This window comes from Oncorhynchus kisutch, linkage group LG19 (genome assembly GCF_002021735.2).
Source record: "Oncorhynchus kisutch isolate 150728-3 linkage group LG19, Okis_V2, whole genome shotgun sequence".
In the NCBI taxonomy this organism is placed as follows: Eukaryota; Metazoa; Chordata; class Actinopteri; order Salmoniformes; family Salmonidae; genus Oncorhynchus; species Oncorhynchus kisutch.
In genome coordinates, this window is record NC_034192.2 from 16134499 (window position 1) to 16153800 (window position 19302).

General features: G+C 42.3%; 1 protein-coding gene across 1 annotated transcript; it reads right to left on the reverse strand.

Annotated features, from left to right (window-relative positions):
• Nucleotides 1-3362: 3362 nt before the first annotated feature.
• On the reverse strand, nt 3363-18984 carry LOC109864382 (solute carrier organic anion transporter family member 1C1). Its single transcript, XM_020452126.2, has 15 exons — nt 18513-18984; nt 18140-18238; nt 15896-16037; nt 15324-15456; nt 14947-15071; nt 13879-14025; nt 13326-13424; nt 10988-11275; nt 10218-10382; nt 9513-9708; nt 5779-5944; nt 5270-5466; nt 4590-4654; nt 4329-4446; nt 3363-4247 (listed from the first exon to the last, which is right to left on the reverse strand). Exons 2-15 carry the CDS (start codon nt 18188-18190, stop codon nt 4022-4024), a joined length of 2118 nt encoding a protein of 705 aa, XP_020307715.1. The 5' UTR covers nt 18191-18238; nt 18513-18984; the 3' UTR covers nt 3363-4021.
• Nucleotides 18985-19302: the final 318 nt, after the last annotated feature.

Sequence of the window (19302 nt, forward strand, 5' to 3'; positions counted from 1 at the left end):
TATCAGCCTGAAACTCTTTCTAAAGACTGTTGGCATCTAGTGGAAGCCCTAGGAACTGCGATCTGGGAGTACCTGGCCTTATAATAAAGGTGACAGCCATTGAAAATAGTGGTAGGCTGAATTGTTGTTTTGGGGGGGATGGTTTGTCCTCGGGGTTTAGCCTGCCATATCAGTTCTGTTATACTCACAGATATTATTTTAACAGTTTTAGAAACTTTAGAGTGTTTACTATCCAAACTACCAATTGTATGCATATCCTAGCTTCTGGGTCTGAGTAACAGGCAGTTTACTTTGGGCATGCTTTTCATCTGGACGTCAAAATACTGCTCCCTATCCTAAACAAGTTTGCTGCAGAACTGACAGTGTACAAGCTTAATGCTTATGAACAGAGCACATTATTTGGGATGACATCCCCTCTTATGGGAGACCAAATAGAGCTGGTTGAAAGCCACATCTAGAATAAGCCATGCCTGTAATCTTCTGTTAGGCTACTGCTGCCAATCAGCAAGTAAGGTGCATGTTGTCAACAGTTGAATCAATGAAGACAGTAGGTTACTGGAAAGATTGTTAGTGGCCACAAGTGTCCTGTAAGTTACTGGCAACATTGTGCGAGTACGTTTTTGAGACTTTTAAAATATCTAACTGGCAAGCGATTGAGATTGAGTCGTCTGTGGACCTATTGGGGCGGTAAGCAAATTGGAGTGGGTCTAGGGTGTCAGGTAGGCTGGAGGTGATATGATCCTTGACTAGACTCTCAAAGCACTTCATGATGACGGACGTGAGTGCTACAGGGTGATAGTCGTTTAGCTCAGTTACCTTAGCTTTCTTGGGAACAGGAACAATGGTGGGAGGGTTAACACGTTTAAATGTTTTAGCCATTTAAACGTGTTAACCCTCACAAGGCTGCCAGCCTAGACGGCATCCCTAGCCGCGTCCTCAGAGCATGCGCAGGTCAGCTGGCTGGTGTGTTTACGGTCATATTCAATCAAACCCTATCCCAGTCTGCTGTTCCCACATGCTTCAAGAGGGCCACCTTTGTTCCTGGTGCCACTGTTGCAAGTTAACTGGTACCACTGCAGAAACATTGATGCTCTCGCAGCCAAGATGTTGCAAGTAAACTGGTACAACTGCAGAAACATTGATGCACTCCCAACCATGATGTCGCAAGTTATTTTATACTTCAAGTGTCCTTGAGTACTGCTAGTTTTCTGTTGGTGGTGATAATTGGACAGTTATTTACTTGATTCTGGGCAGCTTTTAGCATGGTTGCCAATAAGTCTGTGGCATTATCTCTTTCATGCTCAAAGATATTGTTTTGTAGGTGCAGTGTAGCAGGACATTTCAGGCTTCTAGCGACCAAAAGGTTATGAGTTGAAATTACATTTAAGGCCGTCTGTCGTGGTAATTTCCTGTATTACTAAATAAGGAGAGTTTACAAACCACACACAAGTCAGAGTTATACTTTAAAGTTAATATTTTAATAATATGAACTTCACCATAGCCTTTGACTCTCAGATCAATTCAGTGTCTATAAATTAATTCTGAGAGTGTCAACATAATGGCAACTGAGATCTTTTATAGCAAAGATCCACCCATCTCAACTCACAATGACGAACGAACCACAGACAATAGGAACTTCACAAAGGGCCTTTTACTTGAAAGAGGGGTATCTCATAGCCAGATAGCATTAGCTATAAATTATCGTTCAATTTGCTCTCTAAGACGAGGTTCTACTTCTCATTCTTGGTACTTCCTATTACCAAAACATTACCTCATCCAATGGCATATATCAATTGTCAATTCTAGATACTCCCATCTCAAATAACCCCGTCCTGGACAAACTCCCGGAGAGGAGTGAGCCTCTAGGTCATATACTATCTCAAGATAAGTGCAACATCAGAGGGGACATACAATGGTTACAGACACTGCCATACTCCTCCCCCCAATAGGAAAACGAGGCAGTGACTGGAGTACATACATAGTGGAGCCCTTTACATGGTTTCACAGATATATTCATTATGAAGACAATGTTCAAACCTGACTTCTCCCTTTCTGATATTCTGCCTATTACCAAACATGTAAAAGACAAGCCTGACCTCTCCCTTCTCTGGGCCCCAAGTGACTTTCCCCACATAAGCATATTATGAAAATAAATAAAACATCTTATTTATCCATGTTACCTAACTAATTCTGATTCAGCTACGACAGGCCACAGTACAAGGTTTTACAATCATTTAAGTCAGAATACTTTTTACTGCAACTATAGGCAAAGCGCAGAAATGTGTTTGTGCCAATCTACAGTATCTCCACAGACCTGGTGGCACAGCAGCAACTTCAGGTGGCTAGTAACCCAGAAGTTGAATCCCAAGTAATCAGCGTACAGCAGCATACTGTCCTTTAACACTAACACCTGCATTTTACTGTAACTAGTTCTAGATTTAGCAGATTATCGATGCAACGAGACAAAGCCTGCAGGGGACCATGACTGTTTAAATTGAATTAATGTCAATAATTTTCGAAATGACATTTGACACCTGGGTTTTTATGTGCTCCAATGTTGTCACGTTTAGTGTCATGATATCACGTTAAAGTTTTCCTCTCCTATGTTGTCCCGTTTATTTCATGAGATTGTGTTTTAACATGTCTTGTGATGTTAGGTTCTTATTTTTCAGAGTAAACAACTCACAGACACTAGAGAAGCTTAAAACCAAGTTTAATTCTGCCCAATTACTTCGCTACTATGGCCTATTTATTGCCTTACCTCCTCATGCCATTTGCACACACTGTATATAGACTTTTTTTTCTATTGTGTTATTGACTGTATGCTTGTTTATTCCATGTGTAACTCTGTGTTGTTGTTTGTGTCACACTGCTTTGCTTTATCTTGGCCAGGTCGCAGTTGTAAATGAGAACTTGTTCTCAACTAGTTTACCTGGTTAAATAAAGGTGAAATAATATATATTTTAAAAAAGGGTCTTTACAGCTGTAATTCAGACAGCCAAACATTTCTCACCATCACAGGTATATATATCCCACTTAAGACACTCCTCCTTCTCTCCAATCCTTACATCTTACGGTTCCACAGGAAGAGGGTAACCGGATACTAAACTCTTATTACTCCCTTCGTGGGATCTGACCTCACCTCCTGACCTCAACCCCTCCTTCGCCTAGTCCACAGATGTCCATCTGCCTCCCCTATAGAAGTCCTTTGATCTCCTCCCGTCCACCACAGCCACTCTGTCTTTCTACAGATCTCACTCCTTAATACACTAAGCGTCTGATCTATCATGTCTTAAATATCTCAATGTTCAACGTTTCGAATCCAACAGTGTAGTGTCATGGCGTTATGCTGACATTTTACCTCCCCTTGTTGTCACATTTATTTAACATGAGATCATGTTTTCACGTGCTCACACAGTTGATGTCACGTATAGTTTCATGGTATTACATTGCTTCGCATGTTTTGTGTAGATTGTTGACCCCACAAATGTTTTTACATACATTTTAATCCACTTTGTAACACAATAAAATGTGTATATAACAAGTGTATATATATATATATACTGTATATAACAAGAGAGAAATCGAAATAGGACAGAAATCAAGTTTCGAAAGAACTTGTAAGAGGTTTTTAGTTTATAGTATGTACAACGGTCCTTCAGAGATAGAGACAGGTAATAGGTGCGGCCTGTGGTTGGCAAACTATTCATAATAACTCATATGGGAGGAATACTTCATTGGGATCTCATATATTGAATACTGCATTAATAACATTGAGAGGATGGTAAATATATCAGGGCTTTGGTCGAACAGATCTAGCAGCAAAATCAGTTTCACAAATAGCGACCAATTCCTACCAACGTACTGGGGCTTGGCTTAAGACTGTACCGAGTTGTGGCAAAAAAAAAATTACTTGTTCATTCGACAAGTCACCAAATACCCCAAAAACACTTCAGGTGGATCATGGGCATGACACAATACAGGATCAAAAACCATTTGTTTTGGAAATCTCTTTGGTATCTCAGATGGTGCTCTCATTGTCCCTATCCAGGTCATCTTTGTTCTTAAAGATGCTGACCATGGCATGTCCATTGGGATTGTTGTTCCCATTGGCCTCCAGGGCTGTAGCCTTGGCCTGGCTTCGCAGTTCCAACTTCTTCTGCCTCTTGGACAGTTGCAGGTACAGCACCCCCCACAGCAGGTTGGCCAGGCCGTACAGACAATAGACCAGACCCAGGAACGTTATTCTACGGGGGGAGAGAAGGGACAGAGGTTAGAATAAAGTCCATCCATCCGTCCATTTATCATTTGAGTTCAGTTGACTGTACCTGAATGCATGTGAGTCGTAGAATCTGCATGCTCCTTGACCCCCACATCGCTTTAATCCCCACTTCAGACACGTCCTGTCAATCAAAGCTCCAAAGTAGATAGGGGGAGGGATTCCACCTGAAAAAACACACACAAGTTACTGAAGTGTTTTACTTTCTCAAGTTCCTTAACCAAAGAAATTGAATGAAAATAGAACATTTTGAGAATGTTACACAAGGTTCTACGATTGTTCATACCCTCAACAAACTTATCTTACTTACCCAGAGTTCTGCCTATCAATGTATGCATCCCAAGAGCCAGTGATTTTAAATCGGGGTGTATAGATCTGAAACAAAACAAAAGCAACACATTGAGGGTAAACAAAGTTTGCAAACAAAAACAATACAAAAGTGATTCCAATCACAGGTGGGTAGTTTCAGTTGTGTAAAGTTAAAAAGTTCTACTAGTTTTTTGGGGGGGTATTTGTACTTTACTATTTATATTTTTGACAACTTTTACTTCACTACATTCCTAATGAAAATAATGTACTTTTTACACCATACATTTTCCCTGACATGTTGAATGCTTAAGACTGGAAAATGGTCCAATTCACACACTTAACAAGAGCACATCCCTGGTCATCCTTACTGCCTCTGATCTGGCAGACACTCAGAATCATATCTGAGTGTTGGAAGGTTTGCTTAATATAAGGAATTTGAAATGATTTATACTTTTACTTTTGATACATAAGTATAATTTTGAAATCACATGTCCTTTCAATACTTAAGTACATTTCAAACCAAATACTTTTAAACTTTTACTCAAGAAGTATTTTACTGGGTGACTTTCACTTTAACTTGAGCCATTTTCAATTAAGGTATCTTTACTTCTACTCGAATATGACAATTGGGTACTGTTTCCACCACTGGGCAGCTCCATCCATCCTAATGTCTTGTCTTACCTGAGCAGGACGATATATCCAGATGTGCCCCCGCAGGCAGAGACGAAGGCCCCCAGGACAGAGACAGCCATGTAGAACTTAAACATCCTGTCACAATCACTCTTCCTGGGGCACTGTCCCAAGATGGCGGACATGTTGGTTGGTGGGGCCATCAGCCCCCCTTTCAGCTCCTGCATACATGTGCAGTTATGGAACTCCTGTGGAACAGAGGAAGGAGAAGATGGAAAAAACAGAAGGAGAAACCGTGACTTTAAATTCATTAGTTGGTTATGGGTTTGACCCACAAGGGTGCGCAGGTTTTTGCTCCAGCCCAGTACTAACGCAACGGATTGTGTGGTATAGTATATAACATTCCGAAGTGTTCGCTGGAGTTCTACACTCATATGTTGTCCCTATGGAAACAGAGACCTCTGTAACAACAGAGAGATGTGTTAATGTGTTAATAAAAGGCCGGAGGAGTTGAGAGTAACTCGGAACACATTTAGACATTTAGTCATGAGATGTCTTACCATCTCCTTGCCTACGCCCGTGGAGGTCTGGCAGCCAGCAAGACAGGGGGAGGCATAGGTGATGCCATTTCTGGCACACACAGGGTCCCAGTGTTTCAGGGAACAGGAGCATCCCATGTTACACTGAGATAGCAAGCTCTCCTGCTGGTAAGACACCTCTGTAGCCCTGGGGGATAAAGGTAACAATGTAGCTATGAGTCAAAAGTGTGACAATGTATTGTGTTTATTGTTTTACACGGCAGTACAGTGCAACAATAATGAACACAAAGACAAAGATCAAAGTTTGTATTTTGTTATCTTACATTATCTAAATCAGTAGCAATAGTAATAGTCAAGCAAAATCTGATTTTGTACCAATCCAAGCACACTGTGCTTCATGCCTTCTCTTAGAATCACTGTATAAATGCTAAGTCTCCAGATATTACATTTCTAGAAATTCATTTACTCTATTTATGCAATATGAACTACAGTATTTACCCTTGGTAACCCACTTCTTGGGTTGTCACACTGTAGGAAGTATTGGATGAGCAGGAGGCAGGAGAGGAACTAACCCTAACCTTTACAGTGCTTTCAGAAAGTATTCCCTTGACTTTTTCCGCATTTTGTTGTGTTACAGCCTTCAAAATGGAATAATATGAACTCAGCAACAAACAAAAAAAGTCCTCTCACTGTCAACTGTGTTAATTTTCAGCAAACTTAACATGTGTAAATATTTGTATGAACACAACAAGATTCAACAACTGAGACATAAACTGAACAAGTTCCACAGACATGTGACTAACAGAAATGGAATAATGTGTCCCTGAACAAAGGGGGGGGGGGGGGGGTCAAAAGTAACAGTCGGTATCTGGTGTGGCCACCAGCTGCATTAAGTACTGCAGTGCATCTCCTCCTCATGGACTGCACCAGATTTGCCAGTTCTTGCTGTGAGATCTTACCCCACTCTTCTACCAAGGCACCTGCAAGTTCCCGGACATTTCTGGGGGGAATGGCCCGAGCCTTTACCCTCTGATACAACAGGTACTAGACTTGCTCAATGGGATTGAGATCCTGGCAATGGCAGAACACTGACATTAATGTCTGGCAGGAAATCACACACAGAAAGAGCAGTATGGCTGGTGGCATTGTCACAGTGGAGGGTCATGTCAGGATGAGCCCGCAGGAAGGGTACCACATGAGGGAGGAGGATGTCTTCCCTGTAACGCAGAGCGTTGAGATTGCCTGCAATGACAACAAGCTCAGTCCAATGATGCTGTGACACACCGCCTGAGACCATGATGGCCCCGCCACCTCCAAATCAATCCCGCTCCAGAGTACAGGCCTCGGTGTAATGCTCATTCCTTCGACGATAATTGCGAATCCGGCCATCACTCCTGGTGAGACAAAACCGCGACTCGTCAGTGAAGAGCACTTTTTGCCAGTCCTGTCTTGTCCAGCCGGTGATGTCTGGACCTGCCTTACAGGCCTACAAGCCCCAGTCCAGCCTCTCTCAGCCTATTGCGGACAGTCTGAGCACTGATGGAGGGATTGTGCGTTCCTGGTGTAACTTGGGCAGTTGTTGTTGCCATCCTGTACCTGTCCCGCAGGTGTGATGTTCAGATGTACCGATCCTGTTCAGGTGTTGTTACACGTGGTCTGCCACTGCGAGGGCAATCCGCTGTCTCTCCTGTCTCGCTGTACCGCTGTCTTAGGCATCTCACAGTACGGACTGTGGCGTACAGCTGGTCAGCCACCAGGGGGAGAATCGTCGAGGCCTGGTAGCAGATGGGGTGTACATCATGAGGCGATGGCTCCATCTGCTGAACGTGCCAGGTCTCGACGGGCTCCCCAGCCGTGACTAATTGGGGTTGATTGGGAGCTTGTGAGTAATCAAGGGCGGATTGCTCACCAGCTGTGCAAGGCCCATAAAGCTGCCAGAAGGGCAGCACACAAGGGGACTCGGGGAATTAAGGTGACTTCTGTGTAGTTGGAGACGGTGCCCGAGCGGAAACGAAGGAATTTGAATTTGTGTGCCAAACAGGATACAGCAAGACCCGGAGCACAGAAGAAGGTATCCCGGAGAGGGTCTCATGGGGGAGACCTATCCTTTTCTTTTTTGAACCCTAATTTAAATAAAACACCCTTGAAACTGAGCTAATCCTTCTCTGTCCATGTCTGATCTGGGTAAACGTCTTGACCAAACCCCCTGGTCTGCCACAGGACATTGCCATTTATTGACCTGGCCACATCTACAGTCCCCAGGCCTTATTGCAGCATGCCTAAGGCATGTTCATGCAGATGAGCAGGGACCCTGGGAATCTTTCTTTTGGTGTTTTTCAGAGTCAGTAGAAAGGCCTTTTTAGTGTCACTGTGACCTTAATTGCCTACTGTCTAAGCTGTTAGTGTCTTAACGACCGCTCCACAGGTGCATGTTCATTAATTGTTTATGGTTCATTGAACAAGCATGGGAAACAGTGTTTAAACCCTTTACAATGAAGATTTGTGAAGTTATTTGGATTTTTACGAATTATCTTTGAAAGACAGGGTCCTGAAAAACACACAATACACCATTATGACGAAGTCAAAACATGTTGGTAGGCATTTTTGTAAATGTATTGAAAATGAAATACAGAAATATCTAATTTACAAAGTATTCACACCCCTGAGGGAATACTTTGTAGAAGCCTCTTTGGCAGCGATTACAGCTGTGAGTCTTTCTGGCCAAGTCTCTAAGAGCTTTCCACACCTGGATTGTACAACATTTGCCCATTTATTCTTTTCAAAGTGCTTAACTCTTTCAAATTGATTGTTGACCATTGCTAGACAACCGTTTCCGTGTCTTGCCACTCAGGAACATTCCCTGTCTTATTGGTAAGCAACTACAGTATAGATTTGGCCTTATGTTTTAGGTTTGTCCTTGCGTAATGTGTCTTATTGGATTTGTCCCCAAACATAATGTTTGTTATTCACAACAAAAAAATGAATTGCTTTGCCACATTTTCTGCAGTATTACTTTAGTGCCTTGTTGCAACATTTTTTATTCTGTACAAGCTTCCTTCTTTTCACTCTGTGAATTAGGTTAGTATTGTCGAGTAACTACAATGCTGTTGATCCATCCTAAGTTTTCTCCTACCACAGCCAGTCAATTCTGTAACTGTTTTAACGTCACCATTGGCCTCATGGTGAAATCACTAAGCGGTTTCCTTCCTCTCCGGCAACTGAGTTAAGAAGGACGCCTGTATATTTGTAGTGACTGGGTGTATTGATACCCCATCCAAAGAGTAATGAATAACTTCACCATGCTCAAAAGAGATATTTAAGGTGTGTTTTTTTTGTTTTTTTACACATCTACCAATAGGTGCCCTTTGCGAGGCATTGGAAAAACCTCCCTGGTGTTTGTGGTTGAATCTGTTTTTGAAATTCACTGCTTGACTGAGCGACCTTACAGATCATTAATTGTATATGTGGGGTACACTATTATTGCAGGCAAAGTAAGTCTATGCAACTTTTTACCTGACTTGTTAAGCAAATCTGTACACCTGAACATATTTAGGCTTGCCATAAGAAAGGGGTTGCATACTTATTGACTTAAAGACATCTTTTCATTCCTATGTAAAAATGTAGAAAAACATCATTCCACTTTGACATTATGAGGTATTGTGTGGAGGCCAGTGACACAACATCTCAATGTCATCCATTTTAAATTCCGTCTGTTAACCTAACAAAATGTATATTACATGAACTACAGTACTTACCCTTGATAGGTCATGGTGAGGCCAGCCACCTCTGAGTTGTCACACTGTAGGAAGTACTGGATGAGCAGGAGGCAGAAGGAGAGGAAGGAGGAGACGATGGAGAGTCGGGCGGCTCCCAGAACGCTCAGCTTGAACCGCTTCATCACCAAGCCTCCCACGATGACCCCAACTGCCACCGCAGGCAGGTTCATCGAACCTGGACAGAGACAGACAAGTCAAGTCTGTAGTACTTTATTCTCCCAAAAGTGGTCAAATCATTTGCCATGCAATCACATTTAAAACCTAAAACAGGCTACATTGAAAGATTTGTAAAGACCGTCAGGAAAGTAGTTGAGCATAGATGGATACATGTGTACCAGCATGATTTATAATGTCTGGCATGTGTATAACTAATGCATAGCAGAGTATTTTAAAGGCACAGTTACTGCTGACAGTATAAGCTGTGTGGGAAAAGTGTTGCATGACAGTCATGTACAATATGAGCTAGATACTCGTGGACAAGTGGTGGTGAGTAATCAGGTTAGCTACTGTACCATCTAATAACAGTACAGAGTGCTCTTTCAGTTTAAAGTTGCTGCCCAAACATGCACACACTTTTAGTCATGTTTATCTCTTGCACATGTTCTTTCAATTGCAACATGGCTTCGGCTCTCTTCTGAGTGAAGGAGAGAGAAAGTGTCTGCGTGTGCCTCTCGTGTTGCTGACCTATCAAGAAGATTGCCTTGGAGGGAGACTGCCCGTAGACCTGCTCCATGAACTTGGGTTTGAAGGTGATCATCCCTATGAAGCCATTGAATGCCACCACGGACGTCAGGATGATCAGCAGGTAGACTTTGTTGCTGAACAGCCTTTTCAGGGACGGCGCAAAATCTGGAAAAAACAAGAAAGGACAATTCAGAAAGGCATATTGTAGTATTCAGTAACGTCAAAATAGTTGGAGGCAGGGAAATCCAATGTTCAGCAATACATTGATCCCTCTAGTATAATGTCATAGATAAGGTACAGTATCAGTATCCATATAAGGTACAGTATCCACCATATAATGAAATGTGGTCAATGGAATGTGGTATTTGTAATCATTTGGCTGTAGTCAGAGTCTGTACTGTCACTAAGTTGTCGGTCTTGAGCAACGCTTGGTCCTATATCTCGCATAGATTAGTGCTTAAATGGGGTTTGGGGTCTTTTAAGGGTCAGTGGTCAGACTCTGGATCAGGTTTGTCTAAGCTGTAATGTCCATCAATGATTGAAGACAATGCAAGAATTCCGCCGCCCCAGTTCCATTAGTCACTAGCCTCTTTCCCCAGCACCTAACAACTCTGGGATCATAGATTTGAAAGTATTGGACAGATGAAGGTTAGTTATCAGAAACACAACTTTGGGCAAGGTGGAGGCATTACTTTTTCCAACACCTACCCCACCCTCTCTGAAGCTAGGCGAAGGGACTAGGACTGTAAATGGAATCAATCCCGCAATACCTTTAGCCATGGCAGCCATGGTGACAGGCTGTGGTGCATCCTCCTCAGTATTGTCCTCCGGTATGAAACTGCCCTGCTCCGGCTCCACCTCTGGGGTGTCAGAGGAGCTCTTCGCCTGTATGTCCTGCTTCTGTCTCTTTTTGCTGGGGCTCTTGCACTGCTTAGCCAGAGTATTGGGGAGGAACCAAAATGGAATCCCAGCCAGGAGCATCAGGAAGCCAGATACCAGGAAGCCTAACCACCAGGCCCCCACCCAGCGAGAGTCCTTGTGGTTGATGGAGATGCTCTCTGTGGGTAGGAGAGAGATACAGATGTGAGTGAGTATGAGGGTGAACATGGTCAGTTGATCAGACATTTCCTTAAACTAACTAACTGGGCTGCTGAATTCATATTCCATTATAATCTGAAATAATAGCAATAATATCAATATCAATGTTATCAAGTAATGCTCAAAATGTGAAGACTCAGCTACATGGCTCAATTAGCTCTACAGAAATCCCTGGTAATCTTAGCTCTCTAAAGACCAGCATTACTACACAGCAAATTCTCCAGTTGAATAAACACAGATTCTTACATTTAACACTGTTCCAGTGTCTATACGGGTTCACACTTTTCAGTGTTAAATTAACACTTTGCTTAATGTAAGGTCTTGTTTGCATATTTTCCAGTGTGCCTTTCGAGTAGTTACCACCCATGACTGTATATGTTAGTGACAGAGACATGGTTGTTCACTGATTTTCAGTCTTGTGACCATCACCAAGTGAGTTCCAAAGCGAATATGTTTTCATTACAATCAAATTCGTTAAGACACTACAATAATGAGTGCACAAACATTAAGAACATGTTGACTCCAATGCTTCCCACAATTGTGTCAAGTTGGCTGGATGTCCTTTGGGTGGTGACCCATTATTGATACACACGGGAAACTGTTGAGCGTGAAAAACCCAACAGCATTGCAGTTCTTGACATAAACTGGTGCGCCTGGCACCTACTACCATTCCCTGTTCAAAGGCACTTACATTTTTGTCTTTCACATTCACCCTCTGAATGGCACAAATACACAATCCATGTCTCAATTGTCTTACGGTTTAAAAGTCATTATTTAACCTGTCTCCTACCCTTCCTTTACACTGATTGAAGTGGATTTAACAAGTGCCATCAATGTGGGATCAATGTGGGATCATAGCGTTCACCTGGATTCACCTAGTCAGTCTATATCATGGAAAGAACAGTATGAAATAATATTTTGTATACTCTGTATTTCATAAGGCCTAGTTTTACCCTAATACAGTGGCCTGAAACTCATGGTTTTACAGGCCACTTCAGGATCAGCAAGTCACATTATGCTGGCTTGCAAAGTCATGTGTAATTCCTATTGGAATCCAGCCAGAATGAGAATATCAAACATTTGGAATTGTTATTCACTCGCAACCTGCATTCAGCATGATTGCCAGGGTTGGGAAAACAAAGATATGACAGTACCTAAAACATCTAAACTTGAACAACCATTTCAGTAATGGGTGAAATAAGTCCAAGTAACCGATTGGATTAGTTTACAACAATGTAATGTTATTTACATTTGAATTGCATAAAGTTAATTAATCAATCAATGTACATTTAAAAAATACAGAAATTGAAACAAACAATTTTTAAAAATCACCCTGTAATAGAGCATGCTGGGAGATATGATAATGATGGGTGTGGTTTTGGTTTTGGTTCAACACTGGTTATTAACATTAACACTGGGGTTATTTTACACCACTGAGTGTTAATTTAACATTAGAAATGTTCATTCGAAAAATCAACAAAAGCAAACACTGGCCAATTTGCTGTGTGGATAAAAATATACTGTTCTAGATAGATAGGATAATTGTTATCTTAATGCAAACAGATTTAAATGTCTCTATGTTTAGAAATGACCTTCAGCACCCAAAAAAGTCCCAACCAATAAACCGAGATGACCAAACCGTTCTGCAAACAAACCACACAAACAACTACCCTCTGACACGATTTAGCAACATCCATAGAAGTTAATCAACTTCAGATTCCACCCAAATAGATGGATTAAATTCAAATAAATGAAAATCAAATGTATTTATATAGCCCTTCTTACATCAGCTGATATATCAAAGTGCTGTACAGAAACCCAGCCTAAAACCCCAAACAGCAAGCAATGCAGGTGTAGAAGCAACTTAGTAACTAATAAATGAGGCAAATGCAACATGATTATTAGTAACACATATTCCGCCATAAATACAATATTGATGTGCACATATAAATACATCCTAGCTTACATAAAATAGACAATGTACGATTTGTTAATTCAAGAGTCGGTTACCTAAATCCACAGAGCCAATGTCCACGTAGATCTTGGCACAGAAGGAGCCAAACATGAAGCCAAATACAGGCCCCAGGATGCCAACAGTCTGTAAACACGCTGAGGCAGAGGAGACAGAGAGACTTGTTCAGATACAGTTCGAGCAACAGAAAAGACAGTAGATTCAACTGAAGTTAGTTCGATAGTTTGGCCATATTCGTTTGCCATATGGTTTGCTGTAGCTGATACATCTAAGTCAGCTATTGCTATTTGCAGGATGGCAGATTTTGATATGGAATGCCTGAAGAGGTTGTTTCTAACCAAGGTTTACACAATACAATTGGGAGGTGTTGGGTGAAGTTGCCCCAAGATGCTGATCTTGGGTCAGTTTTCATTTCCTCACTAATGGTTCAGTTTAGGATTGAGGAGGGGAAGGTAATCCTAGACCTAGGTCTAGGGGAAACTTCAACCGGGAGCGGTGTGTTATGGAAGAGGTTGAAGAGATGTCGTACGGTATAAAAAGAGGTTTACTAACCAATGTTGACATGGTACACCTGAAAAGTGTTTAACTAACCAAGGTAGATGGCAGTGTTCTCCTTTCTGGCGTAGTCGTCCAGATAGGACACTCCTAAAGGCATGACAGGCGTCTCTCCGATCCCTCGCAGCATGTTACCCAGGAATACATAGATCCACATGGACGAGCCTGCCTCCTTCTCACACGCTGTGGGAGCACAAAGCACGCTTTCTTAAATCCTGGGGGCTCAAAGGTGTGCATATTTTTGTTTTTGCCCTAGCAATAAGACACTTGATTTAACTTATCCACTCATCAATCCTTTGCTTTAAATCAGGTGTGTTAGGGCTAGTACCAAAACAAAAAAGTACACCATTTTGGTTTCGTAGGACCAGTATTCAGGAAAAAAAAGGCATACAATTAGGATCAACTTTCTTGTCCTTTAGGGTAAAATGGTCTTGAATACACATTGCTGCTCCATAAAAAATAACTTGTGGCAATTTTTTATATTTACATTTTTTTTGTGATATCCAATTGCGATCTTGTCTCATCGCTGTAACTCCCCAACGGGCTCGGTAGAGGCGAAGGTTGAGTCATGTGTTCTCCGAAACATTACCCGCCAAACCACGCATCTTATTAACACTCGCCCAATCCGGCAGCCAGCTGCACCAATGTGTCGGAGGAAACACTGTCCGACTGACGACCAAAGTCCGGCCCGCCACAACAGTGTAATGAGCCATGTAAAGCCCAACCCGGCCAAACCCTCCCCTAACTCGGACGACGCTGGGCCAAAATGTGCACCGCCCTATGGGACTCCTGGTCACGGCCAGTTGTGACACAGCCTGGAATCAAACCCGGGTCTGTAGTGACGCCTCTGGCACTTTTAACCTGTGACACACCATTTATCTGAGATTGGCACAGTGGAGGTTGGTAGGAGGAACTATAGAACAATGGGCTCATTGTCATGGCTGGAATGGAATAAATGGAACGGAGTCGTGTTTTCCATATGTTTGATACTGTTCCATTAATTCCATTCCATGTATTCCATTGAGCCCGCAATACTGTATGTAGACTACAGTTCCCAGATGCAGCCAGACTCTGATGCTGCAGTGATGGTGAATGACTCGTTACCTGCTTTACTCGCAGCTGTAGACAGATCATTTATGACCAGATGACTCGTGTTGGCCAGACAAGGCAGAATACTTTCTGTCGAGTTTTCCTCAGGTATATGTGACAGGGTTGTTTCATATACATACCTGCATGGGAAAGAAATGAAATGTATGTTTCCTCTGTAAAGTGATACAGTGGTTCTGAGAAGGCACATGTCCCTTCTTAATACCCAAGCATTTCTTTGTTGTTTTTTTTGTACCACTTCTTTTAGAAGTGTTAAGATTTTCTCTCAATTCTTTATTGTCAAGCCTCACGTTCAATTTACATGTATATACTATTCACAAATATAAACCGCCTAGAGATAAATAGTCAATAAACCCAATAAGGGGTGTACTCACTGTCCCTGGAAGAAGTGTGGCAGAGCAGTTAGGAAGGCCCCAGCAGCCATAATGAGACAGCCAATCCCTATCAGTCTGGGCCTGTGGAGCTTCGCCCCAAAGTAGCTCACAAATGCTATCACCAGCAGGTTACCTGGTAGGAGAGAGAACAGAACCATGATATGGCCAATGAGTCATGTTTATGGCGCTAAAGTTAGAAGGCAAAACCTCACAGGGAACAGGCTTTTACTGTTCAGAATCAAATCAACCCCGATACTTCTTGGAATGTATTTCTTAAAGGATTGTGAGCAAAATGGTGAAAATTCCACCTAGCCCATTACAGGCCTTTAACTTTCGACCTTATTTGTCCCAGAGGAATTTTGGTTGTGCAGCAAGACCACACATAAAAAGAAACATGGTATGGTTAGGTGGAGGCCTTGAACTGTGCTGCTTACATAGATGTTCAGGACAAGTATATGGGGCTAGGGGCCAGGGTTTGATGTCCTCTTGTAAGAACAATAAACATCATCTATTGATTTCGGGCCCTGCGCAAACAAGGCCTTAGGACTAAGTACTTAGGACATTAGGCCTACCAATCTCAAAGCTGCCATCGATGACTCCTATAAGTGAGCTGGGGATGTCGAAGCGTCTCTCTATCTGGGTGACAGAACTCTTCATGTAGCTTCCCCCGAAGGCTTTTGCGAAGTACACAAAGGACAGGGAAACCAGGAACAGCTATGAAAATAAACACAAAGCAGAGTTAGATGAAGGCAATGTCCCTAGAGTCTAGATGTTGATCTGGGGCCAGATTTGTGTTTCTCCAGATTATAGTTAATGTTGGGGTTTGGGAAGGGTAAACTGACATCTGAAATCTACCCAGAGCACACAAAACAACATCGAAGGGTCAGGAAAACATGAGTATGGATTGTTTGACACCACTTCCACTGTCCTACAGTTGATTGTTAATAATACCCAGACACAGACAACAAGACTCATTTGACCCATTTGGAAAAGGTGTTGTCATCCAGCCATGTGCTGATATCTCTTCAGTTATGGGATTCATAACAGACCAAGTAACAGGTTATCGACCACCATAACAGTCAGTTCTAGGGAATAACTTGAATAACTATTATTGATCTATTAAATAATGTTAAATAAAAATACATCTATAAGTGAATGTGTGTACAGACACTGTCTTTCAACCAAATATTTAGGTTGAAAAACTGCTTTGTCATTTTACAGGTCTGGCTGTTGGATGACTCAGCAAAACATGTAACTCTTGTATCCACCCCTCCTGCTTCACCACCTTTTTGCCTATTTGGCCTCCCACACCTTCAGTCCCTTCAGTTCAGATATAGTTGTTAGTCAATCTGCCGTTGGTGTTTTTTTTTCTAAAAGACCGAACCTGAGCTGCACAGAGAATAAACAACTACAGAGTTGTCGGTAAAGGTCTGGGTCAGAGGCTCTCTGTCACGCCTTGGTCTTAGTGTTTTGTGTTTTCGTTATATATTTGGTCAGGCCAGGGTGTGACAAGGGTTTATGTTGTTGTAATTCGTATTGGGGTTTGTAGTATTTTGGATCGCGGCTGATTAGGGGTGTTGTATAGGCTTGGCTGCCTGAGGCGGTTCTCAATCAGCAGTCAGGTGATTCTCGTTGCCTCTGATTGGGAACCGTATTTAGGTAGCCTGAGTTTCACTTTGTATTTCGTGGGTGATTATTCCTGTCTCTGTGTAGTTTCACCAGATAGGCTGTAATTAGGTTTCACGTTCCGTTTGTTGTTTTTGTATTTATTTATTTATTTCATGTATCGTCACGATTTTCTTCATTAAAGACATGAGTAACCACCACGCTGCATTTCGGTCCGACTCTCTTTCGACAAACGAAGAACGCCGTTACACTCTCCATGGAATATGTTTACACAATCACTGCAATCTCATTTGCCATAGTACACAGCAGTGAATATAAAAGCCAGGCTGCCATGTAAAAAATCTTCCCAGCGTGAAATAGTTCACAATAGTTCTGATCTTGTTCTGATTGTGACGTCATGCTGTAAACATTTCCCACAGCGTGACAACGTTGCCAGTTCAATAGTTGCAAGCGTATCTCTTTATGTGGATGACTGAGCTCGTGAGGATGCTTCCCTCTCACACCTTCTAACTATTCTGTGGGCAAGCGCATATGCTTCACACATCTGCCAATCAATGGTGACAAGGACTATTGACACTGACCAATCAGAAGCTTGTTGAGGCATGAGGTCAGCATATAAATACCCAGACTTGAGCACCAAAGTTGATGTGAGAAGATATTTTTTGGGCACTACTTTTTTGATTGACAGTGCATATATTTGTTAGTTAGATAACTAAATCAAGGGCAAGGGAGGGTGGGAGAGAAACATCCGCATGAGCTCAGCCATCCACATAAAGAGACGCACATGCAATTATTAAACTGGGAACTATTTCACGCTGGGAAGATTTTTACCTGACACAGGCGGCCTGTCAATACTTCACTCACTTAGTCGTCTTCATTCCTATATGGAACATAAGGCTTCCACGAGAGAATGGCACTATTCCCTAGTTTCTGCCTGTCTGGCCAATACTTCAATCAGGCTTATTTCATCTTCTTGAACATTTACTTCTCTCTTTCCAGGATACGTATTTTTCAAGAGACACCAGTTAAGTTCCCCTTGCAAGTTCTGTGTGGACCACTATTAAGTTCCAAATGTTTCTTTCCAAGTACATCTAACTTGACTGTTTCTCTTCATCATCTACTAAGGAGGCACACGTCCTTACTACCCTGAATACCCTGATGAAGACGTATTGAGGAATTAAAACACTGACCTTCAGTTTGGAGCAGCAAGGCACCCGGGGCGCCTTAGTTTCAACACTCATGATGACCTCCGCGGTTGACACAGGTAAATGTAGAGTGAACCAGCGGACCTACGGGCAGACAGACGGCAAGATCTGGGGTTGACTACTGTGATGGTCAAAAACCTTCCGGTAGAATCACATTTTCGTAGGTACACAAATGTCAGCGCAGCTACGCAGGTTAAGCATTACATAATCATTTTCTCTTCCTGTTGCTCTAGTCATTATTACCAATTATCAATCAAATCAATCAACATACTATGTACAACACACACTTTCCAGCACAAGGCATGTTGTGTAATACAGTATATTGATTTTTAAAAAATACATAAATACCAGTTTTTACCAGTGCAGCAGCAGAGGTCCCACGAGGAGATGGAGAGATGTGTTAGAGCAGCAGAGGATTTCACTGACAGGACTTTGGTTGAAAAGCAAACCTTTATCTTAAAGAGGCATTATAGCCCAGGTAGTTTGGATCCTGGATGTTGATTGGCTGAAACTCAAACATCCATTCTACAGTAATCAGTAACCCACCGGCCACCACTCATGTGAACTCTTTGATCATGTCGACATTCAGGTCGTCCCCTAAAAAAATGTGAGTGACCATGAGAGAGGTAGGGACCCAATCATAGGAATCCTGGAGCAGAGTCCACAAGGTTCACGGAACACTATGTAGCAGACGCAAAACAAACAGACAAACACAACCACTGAACTCATGGAGAGAATATCATATGAGAGACTCCATGACACACCGTAAATCCTCTCCTTGAGTCCTACTACTAAAAACGGTGCATTTTACAAGCAGGTCAGGAAGAGCTAAAGTACCAATCTTCTACAGACTTGCAATAATTAAAGGTCCCTTTTTCCTCCCACGTGAAACTCATGAATGCTTTTCTAAGGCAGGGTGTAACCGTGCCTGTTCAAAGTCTTCCAGCCCTTTGTTGTAGAGTTTCCAAACAATGTCGCTCTCCCTCAACTGAGGATGGGACAGGAGGCTGTGGAACAATGGTTCTCAACCAGGGGAGCTAGAACACCTAGTGGGCCTTACAGAGTTCTGAAGGGTCTCTGGAAAAGCATGGAAAAACCGTGAACATGCCAACATGAATAGAGAAACATCAGCAACAAGAACACAACAT

Excerpts from the sequence above, each read along its gene's own strand:
- LOC109864382 (XM_020452126.2), bottom strand. The coding sequence starts at position 18,190 with ATGAGTGTTGAAACTAAGGCGCCCCGGGTGCCTTGCTGCTCCAAACTG. Across the intron at positions 15,457-15,895 it reads CGATGGCAGCTTTGAGATTG|GTAACCTGCTGGTGATAGCA; the intron begins GTAGGCCTAATG and ends CTCTCCTACCAG. Across the intron at positions 5,467-5,778 it reads CGGGCGTAGGCAAGGAGATG|GAGTTCCATAACTGCACATG; the intron begins GTAAGACATCTC and ends TCTGTTCCACAG.